The 21,932-nt window shown below is 42.9% G+C and overlaps 1 protein-coding gene across 4 annotated transcripts in view; it reads left to right on the plus strand.

The window, feature by feature from the left end:
- LOC109426211 (uncharacterized) overlaps positions 1 to 21,932 on the plus strand; it is a 445,168-nt gene that overhangs the window by 402,861 nt on the left and 20,375 nt on the right. For all 4 annotated transcript variants that reach the window (XM_062860009.1, XM_062860011.1, XM_062860008.1 and 1 more), the window contains one exon: positions 18,284 to 18,897. In XM_062860009.1, coding sequence (XP_062715993.1) covers positions 18,284 to 18,897 — 614 coding nt within the window. The remainder of the gene's footprint in view (positions 1 to 18,283; positions 18,898 to 21,932) is intronic.

The following is a 21,932-nucleotide window of genomic DNA, read 5'->3' on the forward strand; positions in this document are numbered from 1 at the left end:
CTTATCCTCTCGAGATTCTAATTGTTGCCTAATCCTCTCTATTTCTTGATCTTGTATTTGACTTGCAATAATTGCTCTTTCGAAAGAATTCGTTTCATTTTCAATGAAACAAATTTCAGGAATTCTGGACAAGGCATCTGCGTGTTTCATGCTAATTGAACTTCTGTGTATTATATCAAAATCATATTCTGACAAGAAAATCTCCCATCTTGCTATTTTGACATTGATGTCTTTCTTATTTAAAGTTTCTTTCAAAGCAATGCAATCTGTTACTATAGTGAATTTTATTCCTTGTAAATAAATATGGAACCTTTTAATGCTATTGACAACTGCAAGTGTTTCCAGCTCAAATGAATGCAATTTTGCTTCATGACTATTTGTTCTTTGACTATAGTACATAATAGGATGTAGGTTTCCATCCGATTGCTGTTGCATTAAAACACCACCGAATCCATGTGAACTGGCATCGGTATGAAGCTCTGTCCTTGCGTAAGGAGAATATATTTTTAAAATTGGATGTGATATCAACTTATCTCTTAGTGTTTCAAACGCATTCAATTCGGATTCTTTAAAGCGGAATCTTGTATCTTTTTTAAGTAAGTCATAGAGGGGTTTTGCAATAGTTGAAAAATTAGCAATAAACTTTCTGAAATAACTTGCCAGTCCAATAAACTTATTCACATCATGAATGTTTCTTGGAATCGGAAAACTTTTTATACATTCAATATGCTTCTCACTTGGTTGGATTCCATGTTCACTTATTTTGTACCCAAGGTATTCAATATTTGTTTTAAGTATTGAACACTTCGCTAATTGTAGTTGCAAATGATTTCTGTTTAATATTTTGAACACTTCACTTAATATTTCCAAATGCTCTTCAATTGTTTCCGTAGCAATCAATATATCATCCATGTAGATTTTTATTTTTCCTTTCTTAAGAAGAGGCTGAAAAATTTTATTTATAAAACGCATAAACGCAGAAGGCGCATTACATAAACCGAAAGGAACTCGTTTATATTCAAATTGTCCTAAATGTGTAACAAACGCCGTGAACTTTTGAGATTTTTTATCGATATTCAAATGATGATAGCCATTTCTTAGATCTAAAGTTGAAAAATATTTTTTGTTCTTCAATCTGTCTAATTGCTCTTCGATTACTGGTAACGGATATCTGTCCTTAACTGTAATTTTATTAAGTTCCCTGTAGTCAACACACATTCTCCATGATTTGTCTTTTTTCTTTACTAAAACTATTCGACTGGCATAAGGTGAATTACTTTCTTCAATTACACCTTCTTTAAGTAATTTATCTATCTGTGATTCAACTTCTATTTTCTGGCTGTGCGATAATCGGCGAGGAGAGAAACTAAAAGGCTTATTGTCTGTCAATTCTATACTCATTGTATACTGAATATCAGGCTGATTTGGTCTCAAATTTTTATTGTCATACATTTCAACGAAAAGAGATTTGACTCTATTTATATCTTTCAATGCAATACCACTGTCACCAATATCCAAAATGTCTACATCAGTCTTCAAAAATGTGTCGGTGCTTACCTCAATACTATTGATATCATCAAACAGTGGAACATCCGCTGCTGCTACCAAACTCGAAGATTCTTCTGTAATCAATTGACTTTTGATTGCAAACTGTATAAATCGACCGTCGTATTCAACTAGCAGGTTGTTGCCCTTAACGAAATCCGATCCCAAAATACACATCGGGCGCATCATTAAATCTGGCACAATCTTGAACTGTAAAGTGTAAATATAATTATTAATTACAATATTCCTAAAATATCGAGTTTTGAATCATTTAAACCTACGTATGAGTTTTGAAAAGATTTTTCGAACTGAACTTTACCTGAAACAATACTTTTTTTGATTAAACATATAGAACTACCTGTGTCAAAAAGAGCTTGGGATTTAACTAAATGATTTTCTAACCTAATAAACATTTCAAAATATACCTGTTCTATGCTAACCCTACCATGATTTTTCAGTGTTTTTCTTGAAGAAAATGAACACTTTTGATTCAGATCAGCTTCTCGTCCAACCGTCAGTATATTGTTGCGTAGTTCTCCATCAAAACACTCGTCCGATTGATGTTGATGTTTGCCAATGGATGTTTCAAAATGGTCTTGTCTTGAAATTTGGTTACAATATTTTGCTTCATGTCCGCGTTTTCCACATCCGGTTAGATTGCTGCTATTGAACCTTCTGAAACTGCTGTCTTCGAAGTAACACAACGTGTCTGCTATTTTCAATTTGAATCCTTCGTGTCTTTCCATTCTCCGCAAAGCCGAAACTAACTCATCTGTAGACTGGAACAACATACCACTCAACATGGAACGTATATGCAGGTGCGGAATTCCTCGAATGTACTTGATGTACTTGATAATCGCTGCCTCACCGAATGATACTCTTCTTGCTTTAGAAATTATTTCATATGCGAAGTTCTCGTACGTTTCATCACGAAGTTTCGTTCTCTTCATCAATTCTGCATGAACGTCGGCTTCATCAATTCTAGCTGGAAACGACTCGTCCAATTTAAGCTTAAAGTTTTCCCAGTTCGCAACGGTTTCGTCCACACTCTCGTACCAAAGTTTTGCTGTGACTCCTAGCCGCATAACTGCAAACTGCCAAAGTAAACCTTTCGAGCATCCACTAACTTCACCAAATCTCTCAACTTTCCGTATCCATCGTCTTGCTTCGATAACTTCAGGATCGAACTCCGGAATCATCGCCCTAACGAACTCAGGATGCATTGTAACGCCAGAGAAAAATGTTTGACTTGATCCTCCATCGTTGGTTGTCTTTCCAATTGGTCCGTTAAAGTTTTGATTAATTTCGCTGAATACTGTTGACTCATTGCTTCAAATATCCATGATGACAAAGAGTTTTTTTTTCGGGTATCCCACTTCTGAAATTGAAGTACGACTCAAGAAGTTGATACACGTCTGCTGTATTTCGTAGCTTGTAGGGTAATGATACAACTTCTGTCATTCTAACCTATGCTAACTAGATTTGCCTGTGCTAACCTGATTGACTGCTACAGTATGTATGGGTTGCTCAATGGTTAAACTTATATTTAGGCTTTCTAAATTAACAAACAATGAAAAGAAAGAAAAACTACTTCAAAAACAGGTAAGGTTTGAACCGTAAACATTATTATTATCACCCTGGATAACGGAACTACTATAGTAACTAGCAGACCCAACATGGCTAGGCAGGTTTCTATGTCTGCTTGCTGGCCACGTGATTAGTATCCACGGATATAAGACCATCTTTTTTTTTTGCATAAATCGGAAATGTTAAAATTTCAATATCACAAAATAATTGTGTTACCCAAAAATCTACCAAATTTTTATATTCACATACAATGTTATGAACGTTAGGCCCATTGCATTGGCGGACCGCCATAAGATACGAACATTTATGATAGGTCTTTTGGGAATACACAAAGGTAGTATACTGGTGTTTGTCAGCTTTCAGGGTGGATTTACTATTCCCTTTGTCTGCGTAAAGTGGGCAGAGTACTGATACTGCGTGCAGCGCGATTTGACCTCCTGAAGGCTAAGGCCCTTTCAGCTAGCACAAGAAGGACCTACATACCTGACTTAGAATTCCTGGACCATCTCTTGTTTAGTGTCTCAACTAGCCACTTCTTGAGTCCACGAGCCACCTCCTTTGTAGCACCGAGACGATTTGAGCGATTCTGAGTCAGACGGAATGTTACTTCCCTATGGCGCCTGTTAATCCAATTGTCTACCCTCGGGATGTGGAACTGTCCCACGCGAGCTGCCATTTGACCATGGAGGTCAATCTGGAAATCCTGCGTATGCCTTTTGTGCCACGCACTTCGAAGCACTCTATGCCTTCCCTGATAAGGACACCGATAGACACCATACCATACCATACCAGTAATCATCGCCTGCTGCTCCAACTTTCGGTTGTTCACAACCGTCACCTCAGTTTTATGGTGAGCCAGCTCCAGTTTCCTGGACCTCATCCACGCCTCTACAACCTTGATCGAGTGGTCCGTAGTCAACTTCACCTCTTCGATCGTCTCACCGTAGACTTCGAGTGTAATGTCGTCGGCAAATTCGACAATCCTCACTCCCACTGGGTGTCAGAAGGCCGGATCCCACTGGGTACTCTAACCTCAACACCTCGTCGTACATTACATCCCATAACACCGGACCCAGGATGGAACCTTGCGGGATTCCTGAGGTTATATGAAAGCACTTACGACCCACCTCTGTGTCGTAAACTAGTACTCGATTCTGGAAGTAGCTTCCGAGAATCTTGTACCCGGATATCCCCAGACGAAGGAGCGCATTGGCAATAGCTCGACAACTGGCGCTATTGAAAGCATTTTTTACATTCAGAGTCACTACTGCACAGTAGTGAATCCCCCTTCTCTAACGCTGAAGCGCTATCTTGGCGGTTTTAATAACTGACAGGATTGCGTATATGGTCAACCTCCCCTTCCGGAAGCCGTATTGTAGCCAGAGACCATTTACACCCGCGGTGTGCCTTAACATTCTATTGATGATGGTCTTTTCAAGCACTCTCCCAGCCGTGTCAATCGAACATGTTGATCTATATGCCAACGGATCTCCGGGTGATTTCCCCGCCTTTGGCAATAGGACCAGGCTTTGCCTCTTACATACTTCTGGGGAAACTACCTCGTCCAGGTATTTCTACACAGCAAACCTGAGCATCTCGGGAGCCTCTGCAATATATACTTGTTGCAATTGCAACAAGGCAGAGACAAACTTCCAGTTTTTTGAACGTGTTTATTCAGCAATGATCAGTGCCACTCGCGTTTATTGGTAACGACGTTAAAAAATCCCTATCAATTAAACAAATACAGGGATGTTTATATGTTTTACGTTGTACATAATTGTGTTTCTGTTATAGACTAAGTTTTTGATACAGTAATAGTATTTTTAAATAATCGTGATATTGTTTTGCATGATTTTTTTAGACTTACGTTTAGTGTCCTTTTTGTGTCGGCTGTCCTTTACGTTTATCTCGAAATCGGCTATTGGAATGCTAAAGGATTGAAGTTGAGGTTAAATACAGGTTCACAATATTTCAATTATTCATTTTACCTGCTTTCGTATGTACCTAAGCTTATCGCAGTAATTAGGCAAGACCTTTAGAACGTACTATAGCCGCTAAGTATCATTTAAGAGCTTTAATAGTTAGAATTAAGTTAGAATAAGAACAACTCAATTAATGCATGTATAGACCTACATTTTTCGTAAAAACCGTACTATTTAGGTAATCAAATTCACTTTTAGCGCATGTAATTCGTTGCACAATTTCTAACTTAGCTTTTAGTTATTTATAAGAATTCACATTAGCTTTTAAGTAGAAGTTCACAAAATTATCAAGGCAGAGCACATTTGCCTGAGCTCACTGACTTGCATGTTTTTCTTTCAGTCTCGAGCTTCCTTTGTTACCTTGTCCCGTCCCAGTCATCGTTGACGTTCCATATAGCGGCCTGCCAACGAACCCGATTAGACAGATAAAGGTGCAGATAGAGGTTCGTATTGAAAGAGTGCTTGGATGTGTGGTGCGTCGCTACAGGGTGTTGCGACACTTTTAAGGCCAGGTTCGGAACTCCGTCCGGAGGCATCACCCCACGGACTCGCATTGACACTCTGACAGAGACCCCCAAAGCAGGCCTTTTTGCTTACCCTTATCTTGGTCTTCAGCGCAACTTTGGTAGCCGCTAACGCCAGCCGTCGCTCATTTCGGTTCTCATCAGTCCGTACTCGCTGCACCCGCGGCCTAGCCCGCAGGCAGGCACGGCGCAGGTCCGCAATCGCGTCGGTCCACCAGTAAGCCGGTGGCCTCCCATTTCTAGGATGGACTCGCCTAGGCATGGTTACATCGCATGCACGCGAGAGCACCGCTATAAGCTCGACGCTGTCTTAACCAAGTAGGCGCCTCCTCAAATACCCTTTATCGAAGTATGATGTCTTCCACCTGTGAGGGCTTGGTCTTGGCTTAGCCGTCTCTTCTCTCTACCTGCTGCCTGCTGTTGTTGTAGTCGATACCGCAGCGAACCGCCAGGTGATCGCTTTGAGTGTAGCTATCGTCTACTCTCCAGTTTGAACTACTTGTTAGGCCAAGACTATAAAATGTAAGTAACGTCAATTACCGACTCCGCACCATTCCGACAAAAGGTACTCTTGGTACCGACATTAGCCAGGTTGACATCTAGCATGGCCAGTGTCTCTAACAGGATCTGACCCCGCTGGTTCGTAAAACGGCTTCCCGATTCCATGACCCAGTTATTGAAGTACCTGCTATTACAACCGGCCTTAGTTATGTCAGCACGGTCGTTATACAGTATAGAATCTGCGTGAACTTCTCAATCGGCCACCGTGGAGGCGCATAACAGCTCCCGTTTACTTTGGCGACCACGAAGCCCTCATAGATAGTAGACACCAACTCCTGGAGGGGGTATTTACCCGTCGTCCATATCGCCGCCATTTTTCTGGTCCCATCCGCGACCCAGTTGCCGTTGCCGGCGGGTACTCGGTATGGGTCCGATATGATGGCGATATCCGTCTCCCACTCAGAAACCGCCTGACAAAGCAGTTGCTGAGTCGCATCACAGTGGTTCAGGTTCAGCTGCGTTACCTGCACTGTGATTTGTTGTTCACTGCGGCTTTCTTGAAGGCCGGGCACCTTGGACCACCCATCGTATGTCTGTTGTTCGAGGATTTCCCGGTACAGATCATGCAGATGGGCGGACTCGTGCAGTTTTGGGCCTTATGACCTTCAGCGCCGCATCGCCTGCACAGTTTGCGCCTGTCTGGGCCTTCGCAGTCCCACGACTTGTGTCCTGGTTCCAGACACCTGAAGCAAACCTCTGGTGGCTCGTGGAATGTCAGGTGACATACACACCAATCCACCTTTATGCTCCCTACTTTAATGGACTTTTTGACGTCCGCCACAGGTAGCTGAACCAAAGCTATCTGTGTCCCTGCTGGCCCTTTCCGTAGCTTAACGGCTGCGGCGGCCACCTGTACATCGCACTGTTGCTGCAGTGCCGTGACGAGCTCTCCACTTCGGTGATCTCATCAATGTCCTTGACCTTCAGAGTCGCCTCATGTGTCAGAGCCCTCACCAAGGACCTCTTCTGCCAGCCTCTTGTAGGCAGCGCCCTTGTGTTCCTTCTGGCGGTTCAGCTCCAGGATCATCTCGCCCGTACGAGTACGTCTAATACTGCGTACGTCGGCTCCAAGACCCTAAAGCTTGGTGTCGCTTCGCATCGTCTTCAAGACGTCCGAGTACTTGGACTGTTCCGTCTTGATGACGATAGCGTCGCCTTTCTCGCGCCTGGCACCTGCCCTCCTACGCCTTGGCTTGGCGTCCTGCGCTACTACCTGCGGATTTTTCTTCTTCTTCTTCTTCCGCTCTACCTTCGTCCAAGGGGGGTCCTCCCCTTGGATTGCCCTGCTCTGTGGCTGCTGAGGGCCCACCAGCGGTCGCAACCCCTTGTTTCCATCGTCCGGGATGGGCCAGCCTTTTCAGGCCCACCCTTCCCAGCTTTCCGGGAACCCTGGCTGGGGTCCGTACTTCCGGCAGTATTATCGACTTTCGGGGTAATGATTCACCTGACTTTGCGGGCACTGCCAGACAGCTCCTCGCTTGACGGTTGCCTCGCCGCTTCTGTGATTGCTTGCCCCGTTTGTCGCGAGCAGTCGCTTCCGCCTGTTTCGGACTTCCTGCGAAGGAGAAGGCCTCCGTTTGGGTAAACTTCGACACCTTCTCGTACTCTTAGGGCTATCTGCAAATGCGAAGGCCTCCGCCTGAGTGGACTTTTTAATACAGTGAACTTCACGGGTTGTGCCGCTTCCATGGTTACCATGAGTTTGTGGTGTTCCTGCTTGGCCGCCATTGTTGACTTACGAAGTCTTATCAGGGCCTGCTTAATGTCCTTACTTTTGTTAGACTTCGCGGATGCCAAGGCAACTATGGAGTCAAGCTGCTATGCATCCACTTCTATTGCACAGCACTATTCTACTGATGGTCCTCTTCAAACACGCTTTGTCTATGATCTCTTCCGATAAGCTAGCCGGGGAGAAAAGTGGGTTCCCTACACTAGCACTACATGCACAGTGGCCTTATCCTAAAAGGAGGCCTGGCTAATCCAGTTCTTGCAAAAGGGTTATCCACTCAACCACCGACACTACTTGGTTTAAATACAAATTACTGTGAGGTGTGCCCACATTACCGAACCATCTTTTTCATCCTCTCACTCATTCCTCGGCACGAGTCGCTTGTCACCTAGAATTGGAGTAACCCTGTTTGGTGGACTCTTATCACACGAACAAGTCATCTGTAGTGCTATTTTAAAACGGCAGCTACACAGCAAAACAAGTACGTGGTCTTGCTTTATTTCCTCATTGAGGCTGCGTCCATAAGACCTCTGGATCTGCCTCTGATTAGATGTCCTGCTGGGTTCCAGTCTAACGCTTGTTTGCAAATTTCGTCTCCGCCCCTGCGTAGAGTGTGGCCGACCCATCTCCACTTTCGCTCCCGAATTTCTGTTGCTATCGGCTTTTGATGACATCGACGGTGGAGCTCCACGTTGGAGATCCAATTGTGAGGCCACCATGAACGAATTATATACCGCAGGCATCTATTGACGAAGATCTGCAGCCGTTGAGTGTTCTGCACTGATACACACCAGGTTTCACTGGCGTGCAGCAGCACAGATTTCACGTTCGAGTTAAAAAATCGGATTTTTGTGCGTCGATTAATCTGATTGTTTTTCCATACATTTCTTAAACTCGCAAAGGCAGCCCTCGCCTTCTTGATCCGTGCACCTATGTCGATTTTGATGCCGCCATCAGCCGCCATTTTGGCTACCAAGCTATTGAAAGCTTTCAACATTCTCCACTGATTGCCCTACTACCGTAAAGCTGGAAGGGTTGACCGTGTTTACATCCAACGATTTGGTCTTGTTGACGTTGATGGTAAGACCGGCCGATGAGTAACAGTACCGGTGATAGAATACATTCTTGCCTCACTCCAGCAACGACCCGGATGGGATCGGACAAAACACCGTTGTGCAGTACTCTGCACGAAAATTCCCTGTACTGTGCTTCAATGAGGCCGATGATTTTCTCAGGGAGACCCTTGCGCCTGATGACTTCCCACATTTTTTCGTGATTGAGACGGTCGAAAGCTTTTTCGTAATCAATGAACACCAGGTAAAAAGACTCTTAGAATTCATTGATTTGGTCCAGGATGATACGGAGCGTGACAATACGGTCCACACAGGATCGTCCGGCACGGAATCCTGCTTGCTGCCGTCGGAGAGTTGCGTCAATCTTCTGCTGTATTCGGTTGAGGATCACTTTGCAGAGGACTTTGAGAACGATACACAGTAACATGACGCCCCGCCAATTATCGCATACAGTCAGGTCACCCTTATTGGGTACCTTTACTAAGACGCCTTGCATCCAGTCGGCCAGAAATGTCGCAGTTTCCCATATGTTGCAGAATAATTGTTGCAGTAGTTGTGCGGATACTACGGGGTCAGCTTTGAGCATCTCAGCTGATATGCGATCGACCCCTGGTCGATTTCATGCTACGGATGGCTGTTTCCATCTCCTGCACTGATGAAGCTTCGTTGTTGACACGGGTAATGCGTCGAACCCTTGACGGATCATGCTGAAGTATTGATGGCGTGACCGACACTTGAAAACTAGGAGTGGGTAATGTCTGAGACATAACCGCAATGTTGACGTAGGACAAAGGCTGGAACGAGATTCCGACTTTTATATCGTCCCCTTAATGCTAGAACTAGGTAACTCGAAATTTGACGTTTTTGAGTTGAATATACCATTATATCGTGCTTTTTGAGCTCTATATTATAGCCAAAGACCGATAAAATACGATTATAAACGACGAAAATATTCACCATTTTCAAAACTAGGTATCTCAGTGTAGAATACCAGAACTGAGTGCTATAACTAGGTAACTAAGAAAATCATATCTATTTCCAACCGCACAGGTTAAAAGCTATCAGATGCTTGGACGTGGAGTTGTTACTTGTCATTCTTTTGTTAGTAGATTGGAAATCTACTGCTGTTTTTCATTCTAGGCCTAGAAACTTAAAATATTTTACTTGTATTGATTTAGCTAAAAACTGTGATTGTCCGTAGATGAATATTTTATGAATATTTTGAGTTGTCATGTGGTGATATAGCAGGCACCCTAGCAAATTCAGTAACAACACGTTAATTACTATATGTGAACCCTTTTAAATTTACATACCGCAACAAGAAAAATGAAAAGAATAATATCAATAGTGGCAAAAACTAGGTATCTCAGAACATCTCCTCCATTTTTTATATTGCATTTTGAGTGCTATAACTAGGTAACTCGACAATTTTTCAACCATTTATTGTTTTTATTGAAGGTTTAAACCAAAATAGTTCAAAACTTTTTTTAGTAGCAGAAAGAGTAGAAGATGAATAAGCAATCAATGCTAAAAATAATTATTTTAAAGGCTCCATACCTTTGGAACAACTGCATGAAAAATTGTAAAAATTTCAAAGTCGTTTTTCTCAAAACTATGATTTTCGAGTTACCTAGTTTTAGCATTAAGGGGACGATATTTCCACTAGCTGTCCCCGGCAAACTTTGTCTTGCCTACTGCGTTTTTTGACGTTGCATGTCCCTAGCCAAGCGCCCAAGTCCCCGTTCAAAATGTATGAAAACCAGATTTTCAAAAACTCTCATTTTTCCCATGTTTTTGGCCTCATAAACCTTCCTTGGGTGAAAACTAACAGAACAAAACTTAGACGACCCAAATCGGACCATCCGTTCGTAAGTTATGCGCGGTCCCACGTATGCCACTGCATTTTTATATATATTTCCATAATACAATGTTTGTTGTTATGATAATATAAATGGTGGACTGATGTGTTGAGTAAAGTTGTTGTGTGATCGCTTTCGCTGAACGCATTCACAACCCAACACACATTTTTGCTGTATAAGAGTAAAACAAATCACTCTTAAGCTAACTTTAACTCAAGAAGCTGTTATTCAGCTGGTTCTGTTATTTGGGAAGATGTTGACTAGTTCAAGAGTTATTTCGTTTTGAAGAGAAATGGTTAAATTACTGTTCTACGAGAGAATTTTCATCGAGCGGATAAAATTATTAGATAATTGAACGGCGTTAAATAGATCTTTTCAACGAAAGTTTAACGTGAAACTCTTTCGACAATACGTTGTTTTCATCCAGGAAGAACATTAGTAGCCACTTCACTATTGCTGAACTACCAAGCTTTCAATCTGTCGCTTTTAATTATCCGAATCATAACTCTTGAGGAATCATTTTTGCTGATCCTGGAAAAGACCGTTTATAAAACGGAAGATATTGGCAAGACAATTGCATGAATTCATCACGCAATGCGATTTTACCCATACTGAATGCGGCCGTTTGCTGTCGTGGATGAGATGAGATTCCTAATGCTGCCACCCCGATAGCCGAGAGTCATCGCTGAGTTTGTGTGCTGCTGCCTAGCTGGGAGGTGGCATCTCCACTCTCCTTGACTTATCCATGGAAAATGACGAAAGTTGTCTGAGGAAACAGCTTTTATGCCCCTAGATTAGCAGATGAAGCTCCTCCCATTCGGCGGGCTTCCCAGTTTATTCCGTTTGCATGACCCGCCCACATTGTGTCAGACGCTTCAAACTACTGCAACCGTTCTTTGAGACAATTTCGAATCGAACGGATAAACTAATCGAAGTATTGAAAAATTAAGATCATTTTAATTCGATAAATATTAGAATGAAACAATGTTTCAGGTACAATTCTCCGAATAAGATATCGCGTTTTTAAATTTCGGGTAGAAAGATTAGTGATCGATTTTGCTGTTTCTGAGCCACCAAGCATTCAACCATTCACTTTTCGAATGCACTACACTTTTACCGATCGTTGAAATATATCCGAAAATCGTCGGTTTCCTGCAATAGGGGCACAACTCAAAATTTGTCATTTTTGAGATTTTAATGGCAAATGATGAAAAACTATGTAAAATTTCATCTCACAAAGACCCGTTCCAAAATTCGTTGTGAAACGCGAAATTTGGGCATTTTCACCAATTTTCCGCAGTAAGGGCACAACTCAAAATCAGTCAACTTTTTTAATAGCCGTTGAAAAATAGTTGTCAAAAATTCATGAAACAGATAGTCCTTCAGCCCCTTTCAATGATACAACAATCAAAATTTGTTTACTTTTGTCAAATGATGAGAGAAATAAGTGAATTTGCAGGAGGTGCTTCATGATTGCCAATTTTCAAACACTTATTCTGAAAATTCACATTTTTTGAGTTGTGCCCCTATTGCAGGAAACCGACGAAATTATCCGATTCATAACTCTTAAGGAATAATTTTCTCTGGTCCTGAAAAGGTCCGTTCAAATAACGGTTGATTTTAGAAAGGCAATTGAAAATTATCCACACTGAATGCGGGAAGCCATCGAAAACTGCCGCCGCCTGCTGCCGTGAATGAGATTCCTGGTTCTATCAGATAGATAGCCGACAGCCGTCGCTGGGTTGGTGCGCAGCTACCCAGCTGCGGAGGTAACTTCCATTGTCGGGCCTACCGCAGCCGTGATCAGTGGATGAGATTCCTGGTGCTATCACTCGTCGCAGTTGACGTGCTGCTGCGCAACCGTGGACGTGATATCCACCTCCACCCTCCCTGACTGATCCAATGAAAATGACGAAAGAAATCAGAGGAAACAGCTTTTATGCCCCTAGATTAGCAGATGAAGCTCCTCCCATTCGGCTGGCTTTCCAGTTTGTTTCGATTGCATGACCCGCCCCGCATGCTTCGGACGCTTCAAATGATTTTCAACCAAGAAATGAGAGAAAATTTCATTTAACAAAATAAAGTAACCAAAATATAAAAAGATTTAGATCATTTTACATAATTCGAAAAATGCTAGAATTAAACAAGGGATCGTCCTTAAATTAAGGCACACAAAAATTAGTCATCTTCAACCCCTCCTCATCCCTATGTCACACTATTTGTATGGGACCTCTGAAATTTTTGTATGGGTTGTCACACTTTGCTGACCCCCCCCCCCTTTAAACGTGACGTAATTTCTGGACGCTCCCCAGTGCTTCACGAAAAATGGTTCTGATAGGACAATGCGTTGCTAAATTCTGGGTGCAACGATTAGTGACCGGAATTCAATTTTTCATTTTTCGATTGAACCACATTTTTCTCGATTGATGGAATGAAATTATCTGATTTACAACTCTTGAGGAATTATTGTCGGTGGTCCTGAAAAGGACCGTTTGATTAATTGACGATTTTGAGAACGAAATGGCATGAAAACATCATGTCTCGCAATGCGTGTTGGTTTTCTCCTTAATGCTAAATACAGGATGCCACCGAAAACTGGTACGCCGCTTTCTGCCATGGATGAGATTCCTGGTGCTATCCGCACGATAGCCGAGAGTTGCGGCTGGGTTGATGTGCCACTGCTCAGCTGTGGAGGTGACATCCACCCTGCTTGACTGATCCAACGAAAATGACGAAAGAAATCAGGGGGAACAGCTTTTATGTCCCTAGATTAGCAGATGAAGCTCCTCCCATTTGACTGGATTCCAGTTTATTTCGATTATATGCCCCGCCCCGCATGCACCAGACGCTTGAAACGGTTAATCAACCGAGAAATGGGAAAATTTTCATTTAACGAATAAAGTATAACCAAAATATTGGAAGATTTGGATAATTTAAATTCGAAAAATGGTTAAATCAAACAATGTTTCACGAAAAATGGTCTGGGTATGATAAAACGTTGCTAAATTCCTGGTGGAATCATCATTATTGTTGCGGGGCAACCAAACATACAATTTTTCACTTTTCGGTTGCACACCACTTCTCCCGAGCGATGGAATTAAATAATTATCTGATTCACAACTCTTGAGGAATAATTTTCTATGGTTCTGAAAAGAACCGTTTGAATATTGGACGATTTCAGACAGAAAATTGACATGAATTTATCATGCCACGCAATGCGTGTTGGATTTCTCCGTGCTGTTTGCTGGAAGCCGTCGAAAATTGGCCCGCCGCTTGCTGCCGTGGGTGCGATTCCGGATTTTGCTGCTGCCTCTGCCACCACCGCCGAACAATCGATGAAAAGTATTCCTTCCTTGGTCTGTTGCGTTAGACGGTTAGAAGGCGAATGTACAACAGCACCCTTGCCGACAACCACCGCTCCAACACCGAGCCGACACGGCCGTCAAAGAAGAATGAGCGAAAACGCAAACAAAGAAAGTGAGCAGCTCTCGTTCGATGCGTTCACCTCGAGACGACAAAGACAAATGAGGGAAGATGCGAAGAAGCAGTAGCTTTTATATTCGACGGGAGCATCCAAAATGTGCTCGATCGTGATTGGCTGGAATAAACATGGGTTCACTTTTCCCAATTTTTCAATAGTTTGTTATTGAAAATCAGCAAATGTTAATATTGGACATAATTGGTGTAAAGATTTCCAATCAATTGGAGCCAAAATTTTGAAAATTCAACGAGAAATGGCTGAGTTATTAACGCTCAAAATCTCCACTTCAAACGTAACGCGGCCGATTTCTGAAAATTTAGAATGACACCCGGTATAGAAAAGAGAGACGTAGTCCTACGTCAAAAAGGTTTCCAAAGTGTTAGAACCAGCGTTTCAACTGGTCAGCCGGGTCGGTCAGTAACTGTCCAGACGTGTCTTTCACGGGCATCGTAGCATTCATCTTAGTCCCACTAAGGCGACGTGAAACACCGTAGAGGATACGGATGTCGCCGGTGTTTGCGGCTTTCTCGCCTTCGTCCGCCCATGCTCTTTTGTCCCGTCTACATAAGCGTTTCACTTCCTTATCGAGAGCCGAATAGCACTGACGGGCTACGGCTTTGGCTCCTCGTGTTTTCGCTCGCTCTATCGCGGTTTTGGCGTTACTTCGCTCCTCTATCTTCCTCCAGGTATTATCTGTGATCCACTGCATTCTCCGGGTGCGTAGCTCACCCAAATTATTCTCGCCGGTGGCGATGAAAGCGTTCTTGATGGCGCTCCATTGATTTTCTACGCTTCCAACTGCTGGAATATCCGCAGCATGGTTCTCTAGCTCCTCGACGAAGGACCTTTTCACCGTAGCGTCTTCCAGTCAGCATGTGTTGAACCAGCGCCCGATTTTCTCCTTCTGTCGATGGATCCTAGCAATGCGCAGTCGGATCTCGCCGATTGGGAGATGATGGTCGGACGGTCGGCGCTACGTTTGTTCAAGAATCAAGAAGGCTCCGTCTCCATTTCTGGCTGATTCAAATGTGGTCGATTTGATTTTACGTGAAGCCATCACAGTAAACCCATGTCACTTTGTGCACTGGTCGATAAGGAAAGAGCGATCCCGCAATTACCATGTCATTCTTGCCACAAAACTCTGCAAACAGCTCTCCGTTTTCGCTCATTTCTCCGAGACCATGGAGTCCCATGACGGGCGCATAGGCCGATAGTTATCGGAACCAACCTTCGCGTTGAAGTCGCCCAAGAGGATCTTGATATCACCTTTCGGAATCTTGTCCACGACAGCATTCAGTTGACTGTAGAAGTTCTATTTATCTTGCAATTCGGCAGTATCGGTTGGCGCATAACATTGGATCAGGTTTACAACTCGTGTTCTGAATCTTTATACAATTATCCTCTCATTAATAGGTTCCCACTTCATGAGCGCAGCGTGGGCGTGAGCGCTGAACTCCACGGTGGCGAGGAGCGTGTTCACTAGTATGGGACACGCTTGTATGGAAAAAATAAATCCTCGCTCCAGTCGACTTTTTAGATCCCATTTAGGTCCCATATGTACTGTACAAAATTTCAGCGCAATCGGTGAAAATATAATTTAGCGCAAGCGGTTCAAAGTTTGTATAGGATTTAATATGGGAAAAGTTAAACAAACAAAAAATCCCAGAGGTCGCCCTTTGTCTCCTTAATTCAAATCGATCAACGCTTCCTGTAGAAATAACATTTATGAAACTTTTCTTCGAAGACCGCAAAACGATTGAATGCTTGTGGAAAAAGTTATTGATTTTTTACCGATTAGTGATCCAACGAACGGCTTTTTGCTTTGTTTTATCAGCAGCACTGCTGCTGCCGTTGTTGCATGGGGTGGTGGGAGGCATTACCACCCCCAGAAACAGCAGCAGCCAAGGCAGCAGCTACAGTGCTGCTAATAAAACAAAACAAAAAGCCGTTTGTTGGATCACTAATCAGTAATAAATCAATAACTTTTTCCACAAGCATCCAATCGTTTTGCGGTCTTCAAAGGAAAGTTTCAAAAATGATTTTTCTACAAGGAGCATTGATCGATTTGAATTAAGGGGACAAAGGGCGACCTCTGGGATTTTTTATCTGAAAGTGTAACATTTCCCATAGTAAATCCTATGAAAACTTTGAACCGCTTGCGCTAAATTATAGTTTAACCGATTGCGCTGAAATTTTGCACAGTTCATGTGGGACCTAAATGGAATCGAAAAAGTCGACTGGAGCGAGAATTTGATGTTCGTCCCATACTAGTGTTCACCTCGTAGGCCAGAGTATAGCAGAATTTGACCCGATGCCAATCTGTGTTCTTCAAAGTTCGGCCAACGGACTTCGCTCAGTCCTAGGATCTCAAGCTTCACACGACATGCCTCATTGGCTAGTTATGCCAATTTACCCTGCTGGGCTAGGGTTAATACATTCCAAGTTACGATTCTTGTCCGTTGTTTCGCGCAAAAAGTCAGTTCGTAATCTTTCATTTTCGGTTTCAGTAACGGTTGTTGGGTTTCGCTCATGACATACCTTCTCAATCTAGCTGAAGTCAGAAGGACAACAGTACCCAGGCTGCACTACCAGCTAAGCACACAACTCTTAGCTGACGGTCTTTGTCATCGCTTGACCCATGGAAGCATGAGGTAGGAACTTGTGAGGACCAGACCTATGTTGGACGCTCTCCTTTTCGACTCACCGTTTTGCAGCCCGCCGCTAATAGCGCTGAGGGGCTATGACTATGGCTCCTCGTGTTTTCGCTCGTTCTATCGCGGCCTTGGCGTTCCTTCGCTCCTCTATCTTCCTTCCACTGCTTTCTCTGAGTGCGCAGCTTTACCAAATTATTCTCACCGGTGGTGATGAAGGCGTTCTTGATGGCACTTCATAGATATTCTACACACGCTTCTACCTTCCGGAATATCCGCAGCACTGGGGGACCTTTCCACCGCAAGTGTATTTCAATGTCGGCTTTGTAGATTTTTTTATTTATGTCTTTATTTATGAGATTTTCAGCCCGAGGAGCTTTGTAGATATATCTTTCTATTATTAATTTTGACCTTGTCCAACGTTGATTTTAACTTTATCCGGTTTATTCACAGCTGTTTAGTGTTTATGAAGCAACTTTTGCTTCAAATATGCATGGTATGTTATCCAAACAATTTTGCCATATCCCTAATCAATTCAATTAATGAACCTTTGTTCTAGTTTGTAAACAGAGTTTTAGTTTTTTTTGTGATACATCATGAATTTCAATAGCACAATATTGCAGACCAACAAGGTCATCACCGCACCACTGACAGGTTCAGCCGGAACATGGTACGATGTTGAACGCAAATCCCAACAAGTTCATTTCATTCCGCACCCGGGAAAAATCAATCATTAATCATAACCATACGCATGCAATGAATGTTATTCAGAGAGCGTATCGGCGCGGCAGCCTCATAAACGTCGTTCTTTCGAATGTTTTCCCCTATCCGACCGCACACTATCTCTCTGCTGACCTGGAAGTTTCGTTCGTGGCACTGCTGGGAGAATGGAAAACTATATCTACTGCACTGTCCTTGCTTCAGCTCTGGTTGGTCCGGATGATGGAAATCAATATCGGGCAGGCAGAAGTCGTACAATAAATATTAACACGCACATTTGCAGTCTAAGCACGTTCGGCCAAGCTAATAAATCGTCGTTTGATGGGAATGGAAAATTCATATTTTTACGAGCGATGAAACTCCAGCACACTGGTGCTGGAAACTGCGTGAGGTCAGCTGAGGTATGAGCAGATTTATTTGATCATATTCTTGATGTATTTCCAGGTTTTCCATATGCTCAATACTCTATAATTTTCAAGAATGTTTTGTAAAATTTGTCATTACCTTAGTAAGCACCTGAAAGAAGAATTTCGTCTAACATCCACCAATTCTTCGTTGTTCCTCCTTCCAGAACGATGACTCAACGAACGTCACCTCGGACGAGGAAACCAGTTCGAAGCGGTCGGTCCGGTTCAACGAGGAATCCACCATCCGGGAGGCGTGCTGCGACGGCGAAGTTCAATCCGGCCTAGGCGAAGGCGAAATGGGCTCCGGAAAGCCCATCAACTACATGTCCGATACGCTCAAACGGCACTCGTCCGGTCTGTTCCACAACGCGCTGCGGCCCAACTCGGCCGTCCGGCAGTTGTTCCCCAGTACGGTGGTGCATATGTCCTCGACGGTGCCCCAGGCAGCCATGGTGACCGCAACCACCACGATGGCGACGGGTGCGATGATGGCCACGGTCAATACGACCAACGCCACCCTGGCCACGGCCGGCAATCCGACGGCACTGACCCAGGAAGCCCTGAAGGCATTCGACGACTCCAAGAAGGCCACTTTGGTCCATCAGCACAGTATCACCAGCAATAGTAGCGGCCAGAATATCAACCCCAGCGGTTCGGTGGCGAATTCGGCGGCGGGAGGAAGCCCTGGCGGTGGAAGTGGGGCCGGTGAAACCGATACCATTAGGAGGACGATTGAAAGGAACGCTCTGCGCCGGTCGCTCATAAAATATGAACCAAAGTAAGTACCCGCGGGGGCTTAACCGTATTTCAGTGTGGCGTGGGTGGAATTGTGGAAGGGGTTAGCGGAGATGGAAGGTGATTATTAGCACAGCACGGATGTGGACGGAAGCTTCGCAGAAAGGTTCTCATTAAAACACTCCTATGTAGGCTGGGGTCTGCCTAATCCCTTTTCATTTACTTTGCTGGGATGATTGAATCCGCAGCGGATGGTTTGCTTTTTTGATGCATTTATAACGAGGTACTCTATCCATTGGAGTTCTATTTTTACCGAGAGTTGATGCATGATATCGAGGCTGGGAATTATATTTACAGCAACAAGTTTTTTCGTCTCTAGGCAGCATATAAGTTAGGTACTCTACAATGAAACTTTAATAAATATTTCATTTTAAAATTTCTTCCATATATGAAAGCGTTCAAACTACTTTAACCAGAGCTGTCATGGTAGAATCAGAACTGATTACTCGAAGGCTCTTAATTTCGCCCCCATAGAAATGACATCAATATTGCACCTAACTAAAAACTATTTCGAGGATACCTCTCCATGAATTATTTTTTTTCACTTTGTTTTCCTCCAGGAGTTTTTTAGAACCCTTTCAGAAATTATTGTTGGAGTTTTCTGTGGCCTCTTCATCTATTACCCCATATATTCAAGGAACTATTTAGAAATTTCGCTAGAAAACTCTTTTGATTTTGCATGGGATTTTGACGTTTCGTGGCCTTGTTGTTTACAAAGTTTATGTAAGAGTGAAAGAGAAGGAAAGAATTTAATGCAGTGCCCTATTCAATTCAAACAAACGTCATTCTAACAGAGATGAGAAATGATGAAGATTGCAGCTGAGCATACACAAACCAAAACAAACCTACTGGTGAACAGGGGCCCGAGAATACTCGCACTTTTTTATTCTTGAGTAAACGAAGCTGGCAAGCACTCGCAGGTGATTCGCCAAGCTTCTTTGAGTTTTTTGCATTTTGACGAAAAACGCATTTTTACGACTGGCAGTGCTGCTTTTCAGGAACAATGAAGCATAAAGCATTAGTTTATGATGGATAATCACTGGATTTGCTAATCTAACCACACTAAAATGCACTTCCCGCACTTTCACTAGTTCTTCACGTACAAAAACTCTTGAGTGGTTTTGTTTTCGTGTTACGAAGCAGTCGGTTGCGAATTAACTCACACACGGGTCACTCTCGGAATCGTGAGTAAGCGTTGGGGGTGATACACAAATTATGTCACGCAAAAATCGACCTTTATCGGTTGCCCCTATGTCACACTTTTTGTATGGGACCCTAATATTTTTTGTATGGGTCGTCACGTTCTGCCGAACCCCCTCCCCCCTAAAAGCGTGACGTAATTTGTGTACGGCCCTTTTTGTTGACTTTTCACTAGCGAATCGATTCATGATGAGAGTAATTCCATCATTGCATGCTAAGAGCGAAATACCTGATATTTCTTTATGAATTATTTCAAGAATACCTTAAAATCCTTCTTCAGAAAACCCTTCAGGCTTCAGGTAGTTATTCAAGAACATCTCCAGGATTTTTTCCTTCGTGAATTCTTCCATGGGCATCTTGCAGGGTTCCGATTTTTCAGGGTTTGTTCCAAGAAATGCGTCATGACTTTTCCCATCATTCTTCAAATTTTTTGTACAGATACTTTTGCAAGGATGCATCGATGATTTTTTCCAGAAATTTGTCCATAGCTTCCTTCAGTGATTCTTTTATGGAATGCTCCAGAGATTTTTTTTTTCAAGAATTCCTCTAGGAGTTTCACCAGACATTCTCCTGGAATAGCTTTAGAGGTGCCTCCAGTTATTATTCCAGTGTTTTTTTTTTCGAGGATTCCTCCAGGAAGTTCCCTAGGGATTCCTAAAGGAATGTCAACAGAGATCCTTTTAAGTATTTCTGCAAGTGTTCCTTCAGAGATTTATTCAGGGATTCCATATATTCTCCCAAGAATTCCACTAGAGATTGCTCCAATAATTCAAAGTAGTGGAATAGTACAAAGTATTTCAGTAGGGATATCTTGCAGAAACCCTTTCAGAAAATTTTAACAGAGATTATCTAAAAACTAATTCAGGAATTGCTTAAAGCATTGTACAAAACATTCTTTTGATAGTTCATCCAAAAATTGCAACAATTATTCAGCCAAAATTTCCTGCAAACAGGGATTTCTTCATATTTTTTTAGGTATTCCTACAGAAATTCTTCCAGAAATTTAAAAGGAAGGCGTTCCTGAGATTTCCTAAAGAATTCCTCATTGCTCATCGGATTGCTTCCGCGATTCCTCATGGGATTAATTCATGAATTCCTCCAGATTTTACTGAAAGAACTCTTCCAGGGACTCACCCGGGATTTTTTTTGTGTTTCTTTCAGGAAAAAACCCAGGGATTATTTTCAAAATTCATCCATGGATTCTCACGGGAATTCTTTTTAGAATTCCTTCAGGAATACCTCTTGGAATTCTTTCAGGAACTCCTCCAGAAATTAATCCAGTACTGTCTTCAGGAAATGTTTGGGAAATCGCTTAGGAATTTCTCTTACTGAAACATCATCAGGGATTTTCCGGGGATTTCTCGACGAATTTTTCCTAGGATTCGCCTAGGGATTCTTTCAGAAATTTCTTCGGGGATTTTTCTAGGAATTCCTCAAGAAATTAATCTAGACATTCCTCCAGGATTTTTTCCAGGAATTTCCCCCAGAAATTTCTCCAGAAATTGATCCAGGAATTGCTCCTGGACATCCTCTAAGGATTCCTTCAGAAATTCTTGCAGGAAATTGTCCAGGAGTTGCACAAGGATTCCTTCAGGAATTACTTCAGGGATTACAGGGATTTCTCCATGAATTTCTACAGATATTTCTCCGGGAAATCCTTCGAAGATTCCTCTAGGAAATCCTCCAGGAATTCCTTGAGGGGTACTTCCAGGAAATCTTCTAGGAATTTCTTCAAATATTCTTCCAGAAATACTTTCAGGATTTTTTAGGTATTCCTCCAGGCGTTCCTCCAATAATTTCTCCACAAATTTCTCCAAG

The sequence above is a fragment of the Aedes albopictus genome, chromosome 3, assembly GCF_035046485.1.
Source record: "Aedes albopictus strain Foshan chromosome 3, AalbF5, whole genome shotgun sequence".
Lineage (NCBI taxonomy): Eukaryota > Metazoa > Arthropoda > Insecta > Diptera > Culicidae > Aedes > Aedes albopictus.